At 50.4% G+C, this 17,127-nt stretch overlaps 1 protein-coding gene across 4 annotated transcripts in view; it reads left to right on the top strand.

The window, feature by feature from the left end:
• The window catches only part of SLC4A5 (solute carrier family 4 member 5), a 99,690-nt gene that overhangs the window by 59,732 nt on the left and 22,831 nt on the right, over positions 1-17,127 (top strand). For 3 of the 4 annotated variants that reach the window (XM_037064865.1, XM_037064864.1, XM_037064866.1), the window contains 9 exons: positions 418-575; positions 1,007-1,094; positions 2,253-2,407; positions 2,786-2,971; positions 4,046-4,220; positions 5,990-6,123; positions 6,755-7,026; positions 11,205-11,263; positions 16,260-16,460. In XM_037064865.1, coding sequence (XP_036920760.1) covers positions 418-575; positions 1,007-1,094; positions 2,253-2,407; positions 2,786-2,971; positions 4,046-4,220; positions 5,990-6,123; positions 6,755-7,026; positions 11,205-11,263; positions 16,260-16,460 — 1,428 coding nt within the window. The remainder of the gene's footprint in view (positions 1-417; positions 576-1,006; positions 1,095-2,252; positions 2,408-2,785; positions 2,972-4,045; positions 4,221-5,989; positions 6,124-6,754; positions 7,027-11,204; positions 11,264-16,259; positions 16,461-17,127) is intronic. The other variant, XM_037064863.1, reaches the window with a different exon arrangement.

Here is a 17,127-nt window from a genome sequence, read left to right as displayed (position 1 = left end):
CAGAAGGGGACCCATTCCTTCCACAGCCAACCAAAGCGAAGGCAGAGAGGAAGGGGTGGGGGCTGGCATGTAAGAGGCAAGACTCCGTCGGGGGGATGAGACCAGGGCCTCTCTCCTCTGACCCCTCAGCTCACAGTTGATTTGAGCAAATTTTTTACCCATCGAAGAACATCTTAGGGATCAAGTCATTGCCTGTTTCTTCCTTCCCATCTACAGAGGCATAGTTGGTTCCTGGGGTTAAAACCCTGTGAGTGTCAGAATTGGGGAGAGTGATTATTTCTTTGAGTCTCTTGAGAAAGGCTGGGAGAAGTTTTCCAAGTCAGGCCCCCACAGCGATCTGAAGGCGGGTGAGGGAGTGAGAGCTGAAACTGCTGCCTGTGAGTGTCCATGGGAGCCTCATTTTCGCTCCCTGACCAGCGGAAAAACAAATTCATGAAGAAGATCCCCAAGGACTCAGAAGCCTCCAACGTGCTCGTGGGGGAGGTGGACTTCCTGGACCAGCCCTTCATCGCCTTCGTGCGTCTCATCCAGTCGGCCATGCTGGGAGGAGTGACCGAGGTGCCCGTCCCCACCAGGTGAGGGCCACTGAAATCCGCCACCACACCTGTGCTCAGGGACCGGCTATCCACCCAGTCAGCACACAGTGCTGGTGGAGACAGCCCTAAAACCTAGAAGGACAGTTAGGGGGTTGGCTGGGGAGGGAAATCTTGACTGGGCAAGACTTTTAGAGAGTGTATGTAAAATAATCATTCTAAAGCAGGAGCCAGCTGCGGGAGGGATGCTGTTGGGTGGGCTGTTGGCGAGGATGCTCAAGGGGCAGCAGGTGGGAGTAAAGAGGGACCGTCTCTGAAGCAAACATGGGAGTCAAAAGAGGGCAGGGACACGCTTACAGCCAGTTAATAAATGAAGAGTGGATATTGTTTGGAGCCAGAGAACCCCTCTTTTTACCGCTTCCATTTTTCCTTCTCACCTTCCTCCTCCTTCTCCTCCTCCGTCATCTTTGCAGATTTCTGTTCATACTGCTGGGACCTTGTGGGAGAGCGAAGTCCTACAATGAAATTGGCCGCGCCATTGCCACGCTCATGGTAGACGACGTGAGTGGTGACCGGAAGCGCGCACTCCTGAATGCCGCAGCTCCTGAATCGGGCCCTGTACCTTCACTCATTCATTCATATACACATGTGGATGCCTGCTGTGGTCCAGGCTGTGTGTAGGGAGCTGAGGGTTGTGAGAACGAGGGATTAGTCACTGCCTTTCAGGAGTATCAGCTGAGTAGGGGAGACAGACCTATAATCCAGGAAGCTAGGGGAGGCTTCATACACGAGGGGCTTTAAAGCTACGGATGAGCAGGAGGTAGGTAGACCCAGCATGAGCCTAGGAAGCAGGCATTGCAGACAAAGGGAGCAGGGGCCAAGCTGGGTGGAAGTGGTTCAATGTCCACTCAGGGCTGGAGCTTCAAGAGCAGCAGGGCAAGGGGGTGGGGGGCGGCGGCACAGAGAGGTGAGTCAGAGACCATGCAGAGCCTGTGGGCAGAGCGGAGAGTTCATGCTCTGTTCCCTGATGGTTGGGAAGCTCAGTGAATTTTAAACACAAGCATGATCCAATTGGACCTGTAAGTCGGAAAGAACACTCTAAAGACAGTGTGCAATGACGGAGGGCTAGGAAGTGATCTACCGACTTGAAATAGCTGAGCTGCTCAGACTGGGCTCTGCACAGGTTTCCGGATGAGCAGCTCTGCAAAGCTGAAAGCAGGAAGGTTAAGTCACTCAGCCAAAGTCCGACAGTGGAGACCTGGCCTTTAGATTCAAGAGGGGCCACCTGTNAAACACAAGCATGATCCAATTGGACCTGTAAGTCGGAAAGAACACTCTAAAGACAGTGTGCAATGACGGAGGGCTAGGAAGTGATCTACCGACTTGAAATAGCTGAGCTGCTCTGCACAGGTTTCCGGATGAGCAGCTCTGCAAAGCTGAAAGCAGGAAGGGTAAGTCACTCAGCCAAAGTCCGACAGTGGAGACCTGGCCTTTGGATTCAAGAGGGGCCACCTGCCGCCCCCCCCCCCCAGGCTGCCGTTTCCATTGGGCCATGTTTCACCTGCTGAGCTATTATTCCCTCCAAACCGACAGCAAATTGGCAGCAAGAGCAGTGGTTCAGAGTGGTTTTCTCTGGAACTGTGTGTGGTATGCTCTCTGGAGGAGGGCAACAAGGGGACCTCAGCCAGGGCTGACCTTTCTCTTCCTCCTCGATACCAGCTCTTCAGCGACGTGGCCTACAAAGCCCGCAATCGGGACGATCTGATCGCCGGGATCGATGAGTTTCTGGATGAGGTCATCGTCCTTCCCCCTGGAGAATGGGACCCAAATATTCGAATCGAGCCCCCCAAGAAGGTGCCCTCTGCAGACAAGAGGTGAGTGTGTGAGTGGAGGGGCAGCAATGGGGGCAGTGATACAAAGGACACTTCAGGTGTGGCCACTTCTTTTCTTTTTGGGAGGGGGATTTAAAAGGAAGATGTCAGCATACATGGGCTTGGACTTTTCTCCCCTCCAGTTTCATTTTATTTCTCTCTAAAAAATACCGGAAACAAATACACTGCATTTGAACATCTATAAAATCTGGGTGATTTGTGTGTGGGTATTGTTCCATCATTTCCTGCATTTTACTCTGTATTTTAAGATTATTTTATGATCTTTGTTGGAGGAATAAGAGCCATTCTGGGGACAGTCCCAGAAGGCTGAGCCCTGCCTAGGATTGGACACCACACTGTCCCACGTCCCTCTTCTTCCAGGAAATCCGTGTTCTCCCTGGCCGAGCTGGGCCAGATGAACGGCTCTGTGGCGGGAGGTGGCGCAACTGCAGGAGGTGGCTCTGGAGGCGGCGGTGGCGGTGGTGGGGTCGGCGGAGGGAGCAGCGGCGATGACAGAGAGATGCCGGCCATGCATGAAATCGGGGAAGAGCTTATCTGGACGGGAAGGTGCCCAACCCAGGCCCAGCAGTGACACCAGGATCCTTTAGTCATGTCTCCTTCCCACCCACCAGTAGGAACCTCCCCTACCTCTCCCTGCAGCGCCCACACTGCGCCCCGGGCTCTGCCAATGCACTCTTTTCCTTCCCATGCCCTCAAAGCCCCGTCGGCATGCAGCGAAAGGATTCCCGTAGGAGAAGGGAAGCGGGACCCAGCACAGGAGTGGAAGGGCCCATACTTTTCTCTACACACCCCTTGTCACCTCTATTAGTTTCCTGGGGCTGCCATAACCAAGTATCACACACTAGGTGGTTTAAACCAGAGAAATGTATTCTCTCGCAGTTCTGAAGGCTAGAGGCTCCAAATCCACGTGTTGGCAGGGTTGTGCTCCCTCTGAGCCTCTAGGTGGAGCCCTGCCTTGCGTCTCCCTGGCTTCTGCGGGTGCGGGCAGGCCTCGGGGTTCCCGGCAGGCAGCCGCGGCACTCGGGTCTCCGCTCTGTAGTCACATGGTGTTCTCCCTGTGCTTCATCTGCACGTGGCATCTTTCTCTTCTTATGAAGTCATATTGAATTCGGGCCCGCCCTAATGCCCTCATCTTAATTTCACCACACCTACAAAGGCCCTATTTCCAAATAAGGCCACACTCACAGGTTAAGATCCCAATATGTGTTTTGGGAGGACACAGTGAATCTGTGTTGTAACCTCGGGTGTCTATGTCTCCTATTCGGACACGGCTCTGTTTACCGAGCACAGGTGCTCAGTGGATGAGGTGGACGGCTGTTGGTGGACCCCAGGATTTTCGTCCCGGGGGCACGTTAGGTCTGCCCCAGGGCACATGCCCATCAGGCCCCCTCTCCGGTCTGGGCTGTCTACGCCCACCCTTCCGGGTGGAGATGGCGAGACCACAGACTCAGACCTGAGAGAATTCTACCCTAGTCTTAAATGTTCTGGGGGAAAGACCTCTGCCCCCATCCACTCCTCACCAAGTCCCCTTCCTCGCTCTGACCCCATAACTCAGGTAATAGCCCTGCGCCCACACTGGGGGTCGTGTGAGAAAGCAGCCCTCTGCCCTGTCTCGAGCAGATTCTTCGGTGGCCTGTGTCTGGATGTCAAGAGGAAGCTGCCCTGGTTCCTCAGTGACTTCTACGATGGCTTCCACATCCAGTCCATCTCTGCCATCCTCTTCATCTACCTGGGCTGCATCACCAATGCGATCACCTTTGGCGGGCTTCTGGGGGACGCCACTGACAATTACCAGGTGTGGGGTGCTGGGGTCACGGGCCCAGAGTGCAAACCTCAGTAAAACCTGCAGCCACCAGGTGGCGGTAAGGAGCTTCGTCCCGTAATCCCTGCAGCAAGTCTTGGCTTTCATCTACCATCCAGGTTCAGACTATCTTATCACTCTTAAGGGTCCTTTACCCTTCAAAAATTAGCAGCAAGCCAACTTCGTTAAAAGATACAAGACTAAGTCATGTCACTGAAGGCCAAATTTAAGGACGATGTAAACAGAGCAAAATTTAAGGGCAATCATCTGCTCCGTTTGATACTTTCCCCACTGATGCTTGAATGAATTTAATCAGCACGATTAATGAGTTGCTAATTGTTACCTCCCCACACTTAAAAAAAATCTTAAATTCTTAGCTTGGCGTTAAGACATTTTCAGAAATGAGAATGTCTTTCAGCTTGAGCTCCAAGCATGGGTCTTCTCTGAAGGGGGCGCTCAAGAGAAAACCATTAGAAAGCTCAAACACTGAGGTGAAGACCCCTTTTCCCAGGGAGATTGAGACGAACGCCTGTCTCCAGCCCACACCACTTTCCTGAGCTGTAGGTCCAATGCCCAGCTGCCTCTGCGCACGCCCATACATCTGCCCCTCAGGACCCCCCAACTCACAGGGCCTACTTTGTACTTCGTTCTGTTCCCTCCAGACCTGCTCTTTCAACCAGCACAGCTGTTCACGTACCGATGCAGGGTCCCACGTGCCGCTCTCGGCCCCTCAGGACATGGTCCCACGTGCCGCTCTCGCCTCACCTCCTAGGGCTCCCTCTCCCAGATTCCTGCCCCTCACTCACTCTGCATTATGTTTTCCACCAATCCTGATCACCTTCCAGTTCTTCAGGCCATGCTCCCTGCATGTGTGGCCTTTGTGAACACTGTTCCCTCTTCCTGGGACACTTTCTCATCACTGCACGTGCCCTCTTTCCCTGGTCAGTTCCCTGCTCAGTGTGGGGGTATCAGCTTCCACATAGCTACCCCTGGAGAGGCCTTCCTGACCACTGCTTCTCTCCTACTGTGTGCTTCCTAACCTTATCCCAGCTTACCACACTCCCCAGCAGAGCTTCTCAACAAGGGATGCTTTCGGGCACTTCTCCCCCACCTGGAGACGTGGGGCGATATCTAGAGACAGTTTGGGTTGTCACAACTGCGAGGGGTTGCTACTGGCATCTAGTAACTAGAGGCCAAGGATACCGCGAACCATCCTGTAATGCATAACACTGCCCCCGCACAGCGAAGAATCACCTAGCTCAAAATGTCCGTAGTACCGACATGGACAGTGCCTGGTTACTTGTCTGTATCTCCCGCTAGGCTGAAAATGCTTTATCTTGTCTGCTCATGGGTCCCCCATATCCAGCACAATGCCTGATACACAGTAGGCAATTGGTGAATTTTGAATGAATGAATGGTCGAACCTCCAAAAGCGCCTAATAGATGCTTCAATGACTAAATTATTGGATCGATAAATGGGCTGTCCTCTGGGAGGAGAATGGGCACAGGGACTAGTGGAGCCATCGGCAGCTCTGTTTTCTAGATCTTACAGTGTCAGAAGGGAGTCACACGAGACCTTCACCCAAATGGAATTAGACAGAGTGACGCTGGTGATTATGGGAGGTTGTGGCGTAGGAGATGGGAAGCAGAACTTGGGAAGCAGAGAGCCTGGAATAAAGGATGAGCGCTGAGGCCCAGGCCCCTGTTCTGTGCGAGACCCCCTTTCCCGCTTCCTTGGAGCCTCACGCCCCTTGTGCCCCCAGGGGGTGATGGAGAGCTTCCTGGGCACTGCCATGGCCGGCTCCCTGTTCTGCCTCTTCTCGGGACAGCCTCTCATCATCCTGAGTAGCACAGGGCCCATCCTCATCTTTGAGAAGCTCCTCTTCGACTTCAGCAAGTAGGTGTTCCCTGGTGGCCCCCTCACTGTAGGGGCAGTCTGCGGAGACCCGGGCAGGGGAGTGACCCAAAGGGGAGGCAGCGGCGAGGGGCCACCGCAGCTGCCCAGGCCTATGCGGAGGACTGCAGGAGGCAGGGGGTTCCAGGCAAGATGAGAGGAGAGAATCCACAGTACTCTGCTTCCGGGCAGCTGTGACTTGGAGCCATGCAGTGTGCGAAGAGTCTTGGGCTGGAGGTCAGAAGGCTGCCTGCTGGCCCGAGCAGCCCCTGTCTGCACTTCAGGCTCGGCTGCCTCATCTGTACCACGAGGCTGTTCCTAAGGCCTGTCCTGGCTCTGTCTGTCTGAATTCCTTGTTTTTTTCACTCACTCTGGGTGTTTGTTACCAGATTGTGAGAAATGAGATGTCTTAGCACCTTCCTGCTGCCCTCATAAGATCCATTTTCAGAATTCTCAAAGACCAGACAACCTCACCCAGGGGTCATCCCTCTCTCCAGTCCTCTCGAAATTCCAGGGGGCGGGGGGAGCATCTATGCCACAGCAGAGGCAGATGAGCCATTCAGGGTGTGCCTGCAGAGCCAAGCACAGCCCAGAGCGCCGGGCTGGAGGACCCCCGCTTTTCTCTGCCTTCCAGAGGCAATGGCCTGGACTACATGGAGTTCCGCCTCTGGATTGGCCTACACTCGGCTGTCCAGTGCCTTATCTTGGTGGCCACAGATGCCAGCTTCATTATCAAGTATATCACCCGCTTCACTGAGGAGGGCTTCTCCACCCTCATCAGCTTCATCTTCATCTACGATGCCATCAAGAAGATGATCAGTGCCTTCAAGTACTACCCCATCAACATGGACTTCAAGCCTGACTCTATCACCACCTACAGATGCGAGTGTGTTGCTCCAGACACAGGTGACCGGTAACCCCAGTGGTGCCCGCCCCCACCCCCACTCACCACTTCCCTCCATCACATGTCTCTACTCGAGTGCAGGAGGGGCACCTACTGCCCCAAGGGAGCAATTGCAGAGTTTTGAAACCAGCACTTGGAGGAAAAGCAGGGGGAAAGTACACTAGCTCTAATCAGGGTCAGGCTCCCAGAGCCCGGGGTTGTGAGCAAGGATGCGACAGAGGAAGGGAAGAGGCCTGCTTTGCCTCAGTGCGGGCGTGACGGGAAGGCCATGCCTGTGGGGGAGGCCTCCCGGCTTCTTGGGAGTGCGATGCCGTCAGCTCTCCCTAGTACGTAAGGTGAGACCTCACCCGGGGGATGAACACGCCTGCAGACAGGAGACTTCCCGGGTGGAGGGGCAGCCGGGGTGCAGGAAGGTCTGGCAGCCACGTCAGTGGAAGAGAGGTTGGGAAGCTGGGGTTGTGGAGCATGTTGGAGAGGTGTGAGGGGAGGGCTGCCCAGTCACGGGGAGGCCAGATCCACCCTGTGCGACTACAGGGGGCAGAACGAGGACCGGGGAGCCACCTGCTGGCTGAATTCAGGGGAGAACTTGCAGTGGTGGAGCCTCCACCCTGAGAGGTGTTGGCCCCCTTGGGGGTGTCCCAAGCTACTTGAGCACTACCAAGATGTCCATCTGCCAAAGGGGCTGTGAAGGAGGATCCCTGTACTGGACAGGGAGCCAGGTCAACCAGCCAGTTGACCTGCTAATGCTTAGTTCCACCCTTAATGTTCCTTTCTGACCAAAAAACTGTCACCCGCCAAGTTAGTGCTTCCCATAGTCTGACCCTTTCATGGTCATAATCATGTCCCAAAGAGCCTTCCGTGGGATGTGCCCCGAGTGCCCAGAATGCTACAGAGCAGGAGCCAGAGATCCGTCTGTATGTTTCTGAGCACCATCAGGCTGCAAACACTGAGAGCAGCTGAGGTCCAGAGGCCGCCCAGGGTCACACCAAACCTCCGTTTTCCTGGCTGTGAGGGAGACACCAGTACTGCCCGGCCACTCTCACGGGACTCTTGGGAGGCGGGTGGAGGGAATACGCAGATAGTGTGATGTTCAGCCTCTTAATCATGCTATCCATAAAAAGCACTCATCATAAGTCAGTCAAAGTATTTACTGTACTATTACTGTGCTCCCTACTTTAGGCCTGTGGAGACAAAGATGTCCTGACTCTTACAGTGTACGGTTGTGGTTGGACCCCCTCGCTCTACATCCCTGCACCGATTTTGTAGCAAAGTCTAGACTTTCCATTTTTTTCTATTACTAATATTTTTATGTTTTAAATTTATTTTTAGAGAGGGGGATGGGAGGGAGAAAGAGAGAAACAGCTATGTTTGTGAGAGATACATCCATCAGTTGCCTCTGGCATGCCCCTAACCAGGGACCGGGCCCTCAACCCAGGCATATGCCCTGATTGGGAATCAAACTGGAGACCTTTGGGTTCAGCGGCCGGTACTCAGTCCACTGAGCCACACCAGCCAGGGCTTTCTATCATTCATTTTAACTTTCTATTAAAATCCAGTGATAGGTAGAGCTGTCCTTCGTCTGGAGCTGGGATAGACTGCTTGCCCGGGAATCGAGGAGCCCGTCCCTGCAGGCTCTTCTCCTCCTGCCCCCGGAGAGTCCGCCTTAGTGCATGGGCCCCGCAGGGGCCCTCCCATACCCTCCGGATTGTGGGTTCATCGCACTGGACAGACATAGTCCCATAAACAAAGCTTTTGAGAGTGCGCGTCCTGGCTCTCTTTGAGAAGCAGTCCCAATTCTGGGGCCATGTGGACCTTCAGCCATTCTGAGCATCATGTGTCCATGGAAAAAGGACAAATCTAAGGGTGCCCTGGAAACAGGAGCATGAATGGCAGGCTCAGTGAGATTCTTCTGCCTGCAGAGGTGCCTTGCCCAGGCACCTCTGTGGCCTCACCCTTTTGGATCACGCTATTGTCATGGTTCTCAGGTGTGGCTCCCCAACCAGCAGCATCAGCATTGTCTGGGACTCGTTAGAAATGCAGGTTCCTGGGCCCTGCCTCCCAGACTCACTGAATCAGAAAGTCTGGGATAGGGTCAGCTGCATATTAACAAGCCTTTTGGGTGATTCTGATGAACATTTAAGTTTGAGAACTATTGCTCCATTAACCTGTTAATAACTGGCATTATTAACCACTAACCCTAGTAAAATCAGATTTTTAGATTCTTCACAGAGAATGAAGGAACTGGACCCAGGACTAGTTGGTTTTGATCAGGAGAATATGAAAAAGAAAGTTCTAGACATTTACGAGACTGGGTGGGGAGAGGGGGCAGGGGTCACTAACCGAGGAGGGTGTCTTTCCCAGTCCGTGGACCACTTCCTTACTAATCGTTCCCCATTCCTCGTTTTACTGCAAGCCCAGCCGGCCTCTGGCACACTGTCACTCACTGGCACTCTGCAGACACTCTTTTAAAATTTAATCTTGTTTCCGTTGTAACTGATTTGTATTCTATTTGTGGATGCTGCCCACACTGACTTGGCTGCTTTCAAACCCAAGTGAGTATCATGTACAAACACTAGAGTTTTAAACTATGTGATACTTGGATGCTCTCTGGAATTTTCCCTGTTATGTTTCTCCCTTCATCTCATAGTGGCTTTCAGGTAGCTCCTACGAACTCCTCCCCGTAAAAGAATGGCTAAGCCTAAGCAGAAGACAGCAAAGGAATGTCCGGTGCGACGGCCTTGGCAGCGGGCAGGAGGCAGCTCCCCAGCCCCGGGCATTAGCTGGGAACCCTCTAGCATTTGCGTGGGTCGTCCTGCGTCAGCCTTCCTGCCCGCCTTTCTACCCCTTGTTAACTGTACATCACTTTCTCTTCGTCCATGGTGTGAGGAAAGGCAGCAAATGTCCCCGATTTCTAGGAAATGAAGCTTTCTTCAGGATAATTGGGACAAACCTCTGGGTTGTGGGGCTTCTGTGTGTGCTGTGACCTGGGTCAAAGCTGAATCCTTTCGCCACTTCCAGCCCTGATTTCCCCAGAAGTGGGCAGCTTAGAGGGGCCCTGGGGTCACGCTCACCCCATGGTGGCTTGTTGGGGGCGGAAGGAAGCTCCAAGAACAGCCTCTTCTTCCTTCCGTGTCCCTAACCACAGCCAGCAGGAGCTAAATGGGGCCTGCAGCACATTTCAGATTTGTCACCAGCAGACTGGCCTGTGGCCTCCTCCCTCCCCAAACCTGTCACAGAGGTCCTGCTCAGGCAGCCTTCCCTGGAGGAGGAAGGCGAGGAGGACTTGGCCCTTCTCCTCCCCCCAGGCTGGGCAGGAGCAGCAGAAAAGGAAGCTGGTGGCCCTCCAAGGCCTGCCTTTATAATGAATGGTCACACCCCCCACGGAGAGGGTCAGGGTTCCTCTCAACCTTTCTCATGACCCCTGATGGGAATGTCACACGCTCCATTTAGATTTAGGGATCCTGAGACTGGAATGAGGGTTTAATTTTCCTCAGCTTCCACTCAAGGGGAAGATTAGAGAAAATAAATCAAAGCCAACGAGCCAAAGAGTTCTTACAGGCCCCACTGACCTAATGACGCTCACTGTGTGAAGCTGGGGCAATGTAGGCTCTGGTCAGGCTGCCTGGGATGGATCATGGCTCCTCCAAGTGCAAGCTGTGTGATCTTGGGCTATTGGCGTGTTCTTAACTTCTCTGGGCCTCAGTTACCTCATCTTTAAAATGGGGAGACTTCTTTCAGATGTAGGGACTTAGCCAGATGCTGTGTGTAAGGGTTTTGCGTGGTGCATGGCATCGAGTAAGTTCTTTGAAAATGTTAAAGTCTAAGAGCACAGACGTGGTCCAGGGGCTGGTAAGGATTCACAGGGCACAGCAGGCATTGATTTGTGTCCTGGCAGTGCATCCCTTTAAAGCCAGTCCTTCAGCATCAGATGGGAGCTGTCTTAGCCTGGCCCAACTGGTCTGTCGGAGCTGTGGCTGGGCTCCCCCACCACCTCGTCTTCCCTGGACAAAGGGAGGAGAATGAAGCGGGGTGGGGGTTCAACGTGCTGCCCTCACATTGGAGCCAATCCTTGACTCTAAGGACTGGAGGAGGGTGGGAAAGGGTGGGGCCCAGAGCGAGTGGTCACAGCCTGCCTGCCCAGCGGCTGCTGACTCTCCCCATGTCCTGTGCTCACCCACAGCGAATACAACCGGGTTCAGTGCTTCAGCCCAGCTGCCACCGAACACCAACACTTCTCTGGTAAGTCCTTCCCTCTTATGTCAGACACTGGGTAGCTTTCGTTTGTGGGGAGAGTGAGAAAAGTGGGGAAACGGAGGCCATCTTAAGGTAACCCAGACTTGCAAGTACAGTCCCAGCTGCCCGTCACGGTCACCTGAGCAGCCTTGTCAATGCACATTTTTATTTTACGTATCTACTGTCAAAGTCCCATTTTATAACCTGCCTCATTCCATTAGATCCATGTGTATAAATATCACATGTGCATGTGCACACACAAAAGAGAGGCAGATGTAAGGAATGACAAGTAGGGATGCACAAACAACGCCGTGAACAAAGTTTCCCGTCCTTCTCTCTACCTTCCTCCTTGCCTTTCTACCCAGGACCCCCAGTTCCCACCCAGCAGTGCCACCCCTCAGCCCCGAAACTTGATTCATGCTCCCTGCTCCCTGACCCTGGCCTGCTTTTCCTGATAATAATGAGCAAGGGCCCTCATTACTAGGAGAAATAAAAGGAGAGTAATTTATAATAAAATTTAACATGTATTTAAAAACTTTTTTAAAAACTGTAAAAGTTCAGACTCCAATGGTGGGAAGTCCACAACCAGGAGAAAGGTAGCCCTGGTTGGCCTTGGGGGAGGTTCTTGGCCCTCCCATGTCCCCTAGGTGGTCTCTTCAGTCACCCGCACACAGGTAGCTGACTGCTCAGTTGACAATTTAACCTGAGGTTTTTTCCAGTATCTGATTTTGAGAGAGGACGAATGGAATCAGTTAACACCTGTATCTGAATAGTTATGTGCAAGTGCTGTGTGTGCTGTGAGAGCTACAACGACCTGTAAGAAACAGACTTGGGGGACTTCCCGTCAAATCGGAGGCCAAGGTAAACACAGCTCTCCTCCTTGCTCAACTATAGCAAAAATTACAACTAAAATACAAAACAACTATCACACAGAATCATCAGAAAATTGCGCTGTATAGAAGTCTGACAACCAAGGAATTAAACAAGTTACATCCATCCGGATGGGTAGAAGGGATGCAGATGTGGAGACACTGAGCAAGTGGATAAAAATAGGAAGGGATACCTCAGGAGCAAGGGATCCCTGCACCACACCAGCCCACCCAGCCCAGGGCTCCGGTGCCAGGAAGTGAAGTCCCCATAAGTTCTGGCTTTGAAAACCAGTGGAGGTTGGGATGGTGGAAGAAACTGTGGGATTCTCAGGCATCTCCTCATAAATGTCCTGTAACAGACTTAGGACGTATGCAGACTCATTCCCTCTGGGCTCCCACACTGGGGCAGCAGCTGGAAGGGCGTCAGTGGCATAAGGGGAGAAATTGAAGTGTCTGGCATCAGGGCGAGTACCAGTGGACAGCTTCCACACAGACAAAACTCCAGAGGTTAGGCAGCAGCCATTGTCCCCTTTCTGAGCCTCCCCTACACAGCCACAAAGCAGTAACACCATATTGGAATCTTCATCAACCTGGTTCACAGGGACAGCCCCGCCCTGGTGATTACCTAAGGCTCTGTTCTATCCAACTTTTCTACAGTGAGCTTTTCTACAATAGGCCAGGCTACTAAGGGAGTCAAAACAGCTCCACCTAATCCATAGAAACAGGGAGGCTGCCAAAATGAGGAGACAAAGAAATATGGCCCACATGAAAAAACAGAACAAAACTCCAGAAAAGGAACTAAACAAAATGGAGATAAGCAATCTATCAGATGCCGAGTTCAAAACACTGGTTATTAAGATGTTCAAGGAACTCATTGGGTACTTTAGCAGCATAAAAAAAGAGCCAGGTAGAGATGAAGTTTACACCAAGTGGAATAAAGACAAATTTACAGGGAACCAACAGTGGAATGGATGAAGCCGAGACTTAAATCAATGATTTGGAACATTCAATCAGAATAACAAGAAGAAAAAGGAATCCAAAAACAAGGCTAGGCTAAAGAGCCTCTGGGATAACTTCAAATGTACCATCATTCAAATCACAAGGGTGCTGGAAGGAGAAAAAAAAGCAAGAAATTGAAAATGTATTTTTTAAAAATTCTTAATAAAGATTTTTATTTATTTATTTATTTATTTATTTATCTTTAGAGGGGAAGGAGAGGGAGAGAAACATCAATGTATGGTTGCCTTTTGTGCATCCCCTGCTGGGAGTTGGCCTGCAGGGAACCAGCCTGCAACCCAGGCATGTGCCCTGACTGGGAATCGAACCACGATCCTCTGGTTCACAGGCCCGCGCTCAATCCACTGAGCTACACCAGCCAGGGCTAGAAATTGAAAATGTATTTGAAAAAATAATGAAAAAACCTCTTCTAATTTGGTGAAAAAAATAGACATCCAAGTCCAGGAAGTAGAGAGAGTCCCAAACAAGATGGACACAAACAGGACACCACTCCAAGACACATCATAATTAAAATACCAAAAGTTAAAGATAAGGAGAGAATCTTAAAAACAACAAGAGAAAAGCGGAGAGTTACCTACAAAGGAGTTCCCATAAGACTGTTGGCTGATTTCTCAAAAGAAACCTTGCAGGCAAGGAGGGAGTGGCAAGGAATATTCAAAGTAATGAAAAGCAAGGACCTACAACCTAGATGACTCTATCCAGCAAAGCTAACATTTAGAATGGAAGGGCAGATAAAGTGCTTCCCAGACAAGGTAAAGCTAAAGGAGTTCATCATCATCATATGAAATGTTAAAGGTATTTATTTAAGAAAAAGAAGATCAAAACTATGAAATGGTGATAAATTCACAACTCTCAACAATTGAATCTAAAAAACAAACTAAGCAAACAAGCAGAACAGAAACAGAATCATAGATATGGAGATCCTTTGGAGAGTTATCAGTTAGGAGGGGGGAGTGAAAGAATGGACAAAAGGTGCAGGGATTAAGAAGTACAAATTGGTAAGTTCAAAATAGACAGGGAGATGTTAAGAACAGTATAGGAAATGGGGAAGCCAAAGAACTTATATACATGACCCATAGACATGAACTCAGGGAGGAATTGCTGGAGAGAATGGGGGTACTGGGTGGATGGGGGCAAAGGGGAACAACTGGGACAATTGTAATAGCTCTGCTCTCAAACTTGCTGGTATAATGATAAGTCTGTGGAGATGAACCTGGAAAGGAATGGGCAGCACGAGCTGAGCATGCCATGGTCATCAGGTCAAGTGGGTAACTCCAAGCTGGAGAGGAAAGCCTCATGGAGAAACTGGAATGCAGTCTGGTCTTAAAGACGGAGAAAGTTGGTTCCATGGAGAAGTACAGACTGAGGGATAAGCATAGACAGGAGGGCACAGAGGAAAAGCACAGAGCTGTTTCAGGGCAGTGAGTGGAGACTGGGCTGAGACAATGTGAGGGTGGGGATTGCACAGGGAAACCACAAGAGCTAAGCTGGCAGAGAGATGTTGAGCCAGACCAGGGAGGCAGTAGAGGCATGCTACCCTGCAGGGGACATTTTTTTTTTAAGATTTTATTTATTTTTAGACAGAGGGGAAGAGAGGGAGAAAGAGAGGGAGAGAAACATTACTGTGTGGTTGCCTCTCGCACACCCCCTACTGGCCTGGCCTGAAACCTAAGCATGTGCCCTGACTGGGAATCGAACCTCGATCCTTTGGTTCATAGGCCCACACTCAATCCACTGAGCTACACCAGCCAGAGCTACAGGGGGCGTTTTTAATCGCTAATCTGACTGAGGGATACCTTGACCTTCAGCAGATGGCTGGGCCTCTCTTTCCTGTGGTTTTCTCCGACCCAGAGCTTTCTCACAGCACGGTGGCCTCAGGGTTCCAGGAGGGTGAGAGCAGACACTGTAAGGCTCCTCGAATGCCTCGGCTTAGAACCTGCCCAAAGCCACTTCTGCCCCTTTCTATGGGTCTCAGTCGGCTCATGGGAGCCCAGACTCAAAGGAGTGGAGAAATAGACTTCACCTTTTGATGGGAGAACTGTCAGTGTCACATTGCAAAGGAATGTGGACACAGGGAGGCATGATTCACTGGGGACTGTCATTATGTCAAACTAACACACTTCTACCAAAATACCATCATGGATGTTAACCCAAACATCCGTTATGGTTGCAAGTACCTGTTTACTTCACTATGTAGGTTCCTGAACATTTACATGTTAAATTTTAATATATATTAAATTTTATGATAAATTACTCTCTTTTTGTTATACTTAAAACATAAGAATCTATATGAATAAACATAAATGAATATATACTTAGGAACATATATATGTGTATACAGGGTCCAGCAGAAGTAACGCCTGCTTGAGTGTGGTTGGTAGGGTAATCATATGGGTGTGATAATTTATAGTTTTAATTTGAACATTTCACCTAAAATGTCATACAGTATGCTTCAGTGTGATTGTGTTATGTTACAGATTACATGCTTATGATTTTGTAGTAAAAAAGAAGTGTTATTTGTGCTGGACCCTGTATATATGAATATATGTGTACAGGAATATACAAAAATATTTATAATACATGAGTATATTCCTCTGTGTGTATGCATGTATGTGTGTGTGTATATATATGTATGTATACAATTGTGTGTGCTCTGGACTTTAGGCTTCTGGGGCACCAAAAGGGCAAGTGACTAAAGCACCTGACCCAAGAAGGGTCTGATGGGGTGGGGTGAGCCCCAATATGTAAAGGATGTGTGTAGGGATAGGGAAGGAGAGGGTAGGAGTGAGACACTCCAGGAAGGAGGTGCTGACAGGACCTCATGGTTGATTGATTAACTGAGCTGGGCCAAGGCCTTCATGCTAGCACAGCAGTGCATCCTAGCACACAGTGAAAAAACACGTCCCAGCTTCTAATCTTCCAGGGGAGCCTCCTGCGGGTCATTCGTTAATGCAGCCTGTCCCCAGGAGCATCATTCTGTTGCTGGATTCCGTGGGGCAGAAGGGCTGGGGGCCCTGAGAGAGCCGGAAGGTCATGCAGACTGCCTGAGTACTGCAGGGGAGGCCAGAGCTGACCCGCCAGGCCTGACCCTTTCTCTCCTGTGCTTGGTCTTCAAGTACAACCCCCTTAACCTCACAGCGCTGGACTGGTCCCTGCTGAGCAAGAAGGAATGTCTGAACTACGGTGGGCGCCTGCTCGGGAATTCCTGCCAGTTCATCCCAGACCTGGCACTCATGTCCTTCATCCTTTTCTTCGGGACGTACTCCATGACCCTGACCCTGAAAAAGTTCAAATTCAGCCGCTATTTCCCTACCAAGGTAAGCTCACTTTGCAGTTAGGAGGGGACCTGTAGTCAGCCATTTGCAGTATCTTCCCGAGAGGATTCTGACCCACTCACAGTACGGAAGGAACTGGGTACCTTTGTTGTCAGTACCCTTGACAACAGTTAGTGCTATTGTCATACTTTTATTTTTACCCTTTTTGTGTAGTAGTAAATCCTTGTGTTTTTTAAATTTTAATTTTCTTGATATGATACAAATATCTTTTCCTACTCTTTTTAACTTTCTTAATGGTATCTTTTTATTAATAGAAATTCTTAGTTTTACTGTAATCTAGTATATCAAAATTTTCCTCAAAGAAAATATTCGACAGAAGATATTCTCTTATATTATCTTTTAAAAGCTTTATTGTTTTCCTTTCATGTTAGATACACAATCTATAAGAATTGCTTTTGGCATACAATATGAGATGGTATTTCTTTGTTTTTTGTATAGATAGTTGTTCTAGAACTTTTCATAAAAATATTTTATTTATTTATTTTTAAAGAGAAGGAAGGAAGAGAAACATCGATGTGTGGTTGCCTCTCACACGCCCCCTACTGGGGACCTGGCCCACAACCCAGGCATGTGCCCTGAATTGACTGGGAAACAAACCAGCCACCCTTTGGTTCGCAGGACCACACTCAATCCACTGAGTCACACCAGC

The sequence above is a fragment of the Sturnira hondurensis genome, unplaced genomic scaffold, assembly GCF_014824575.4.
Source record: "Sturnira hondurensis isolate 20B ecotype Veracruz unplaced genomic scaffold, ASM1482457v3 Scaffold0015596, whole genome shotgun sequence".
Classification (NCBI taxonomy): domain Eukaryota; kingdom Metazoa; phylum Chordata; class Mammalia; order Chiroptera; family Phyllostomidae; genus Sturnira; species Sturnira hondurensis.
Note: the sequence above shows the minus strand (reverse complement) of the source record. Positions and strands in the feature narration are given on the sequence as shown.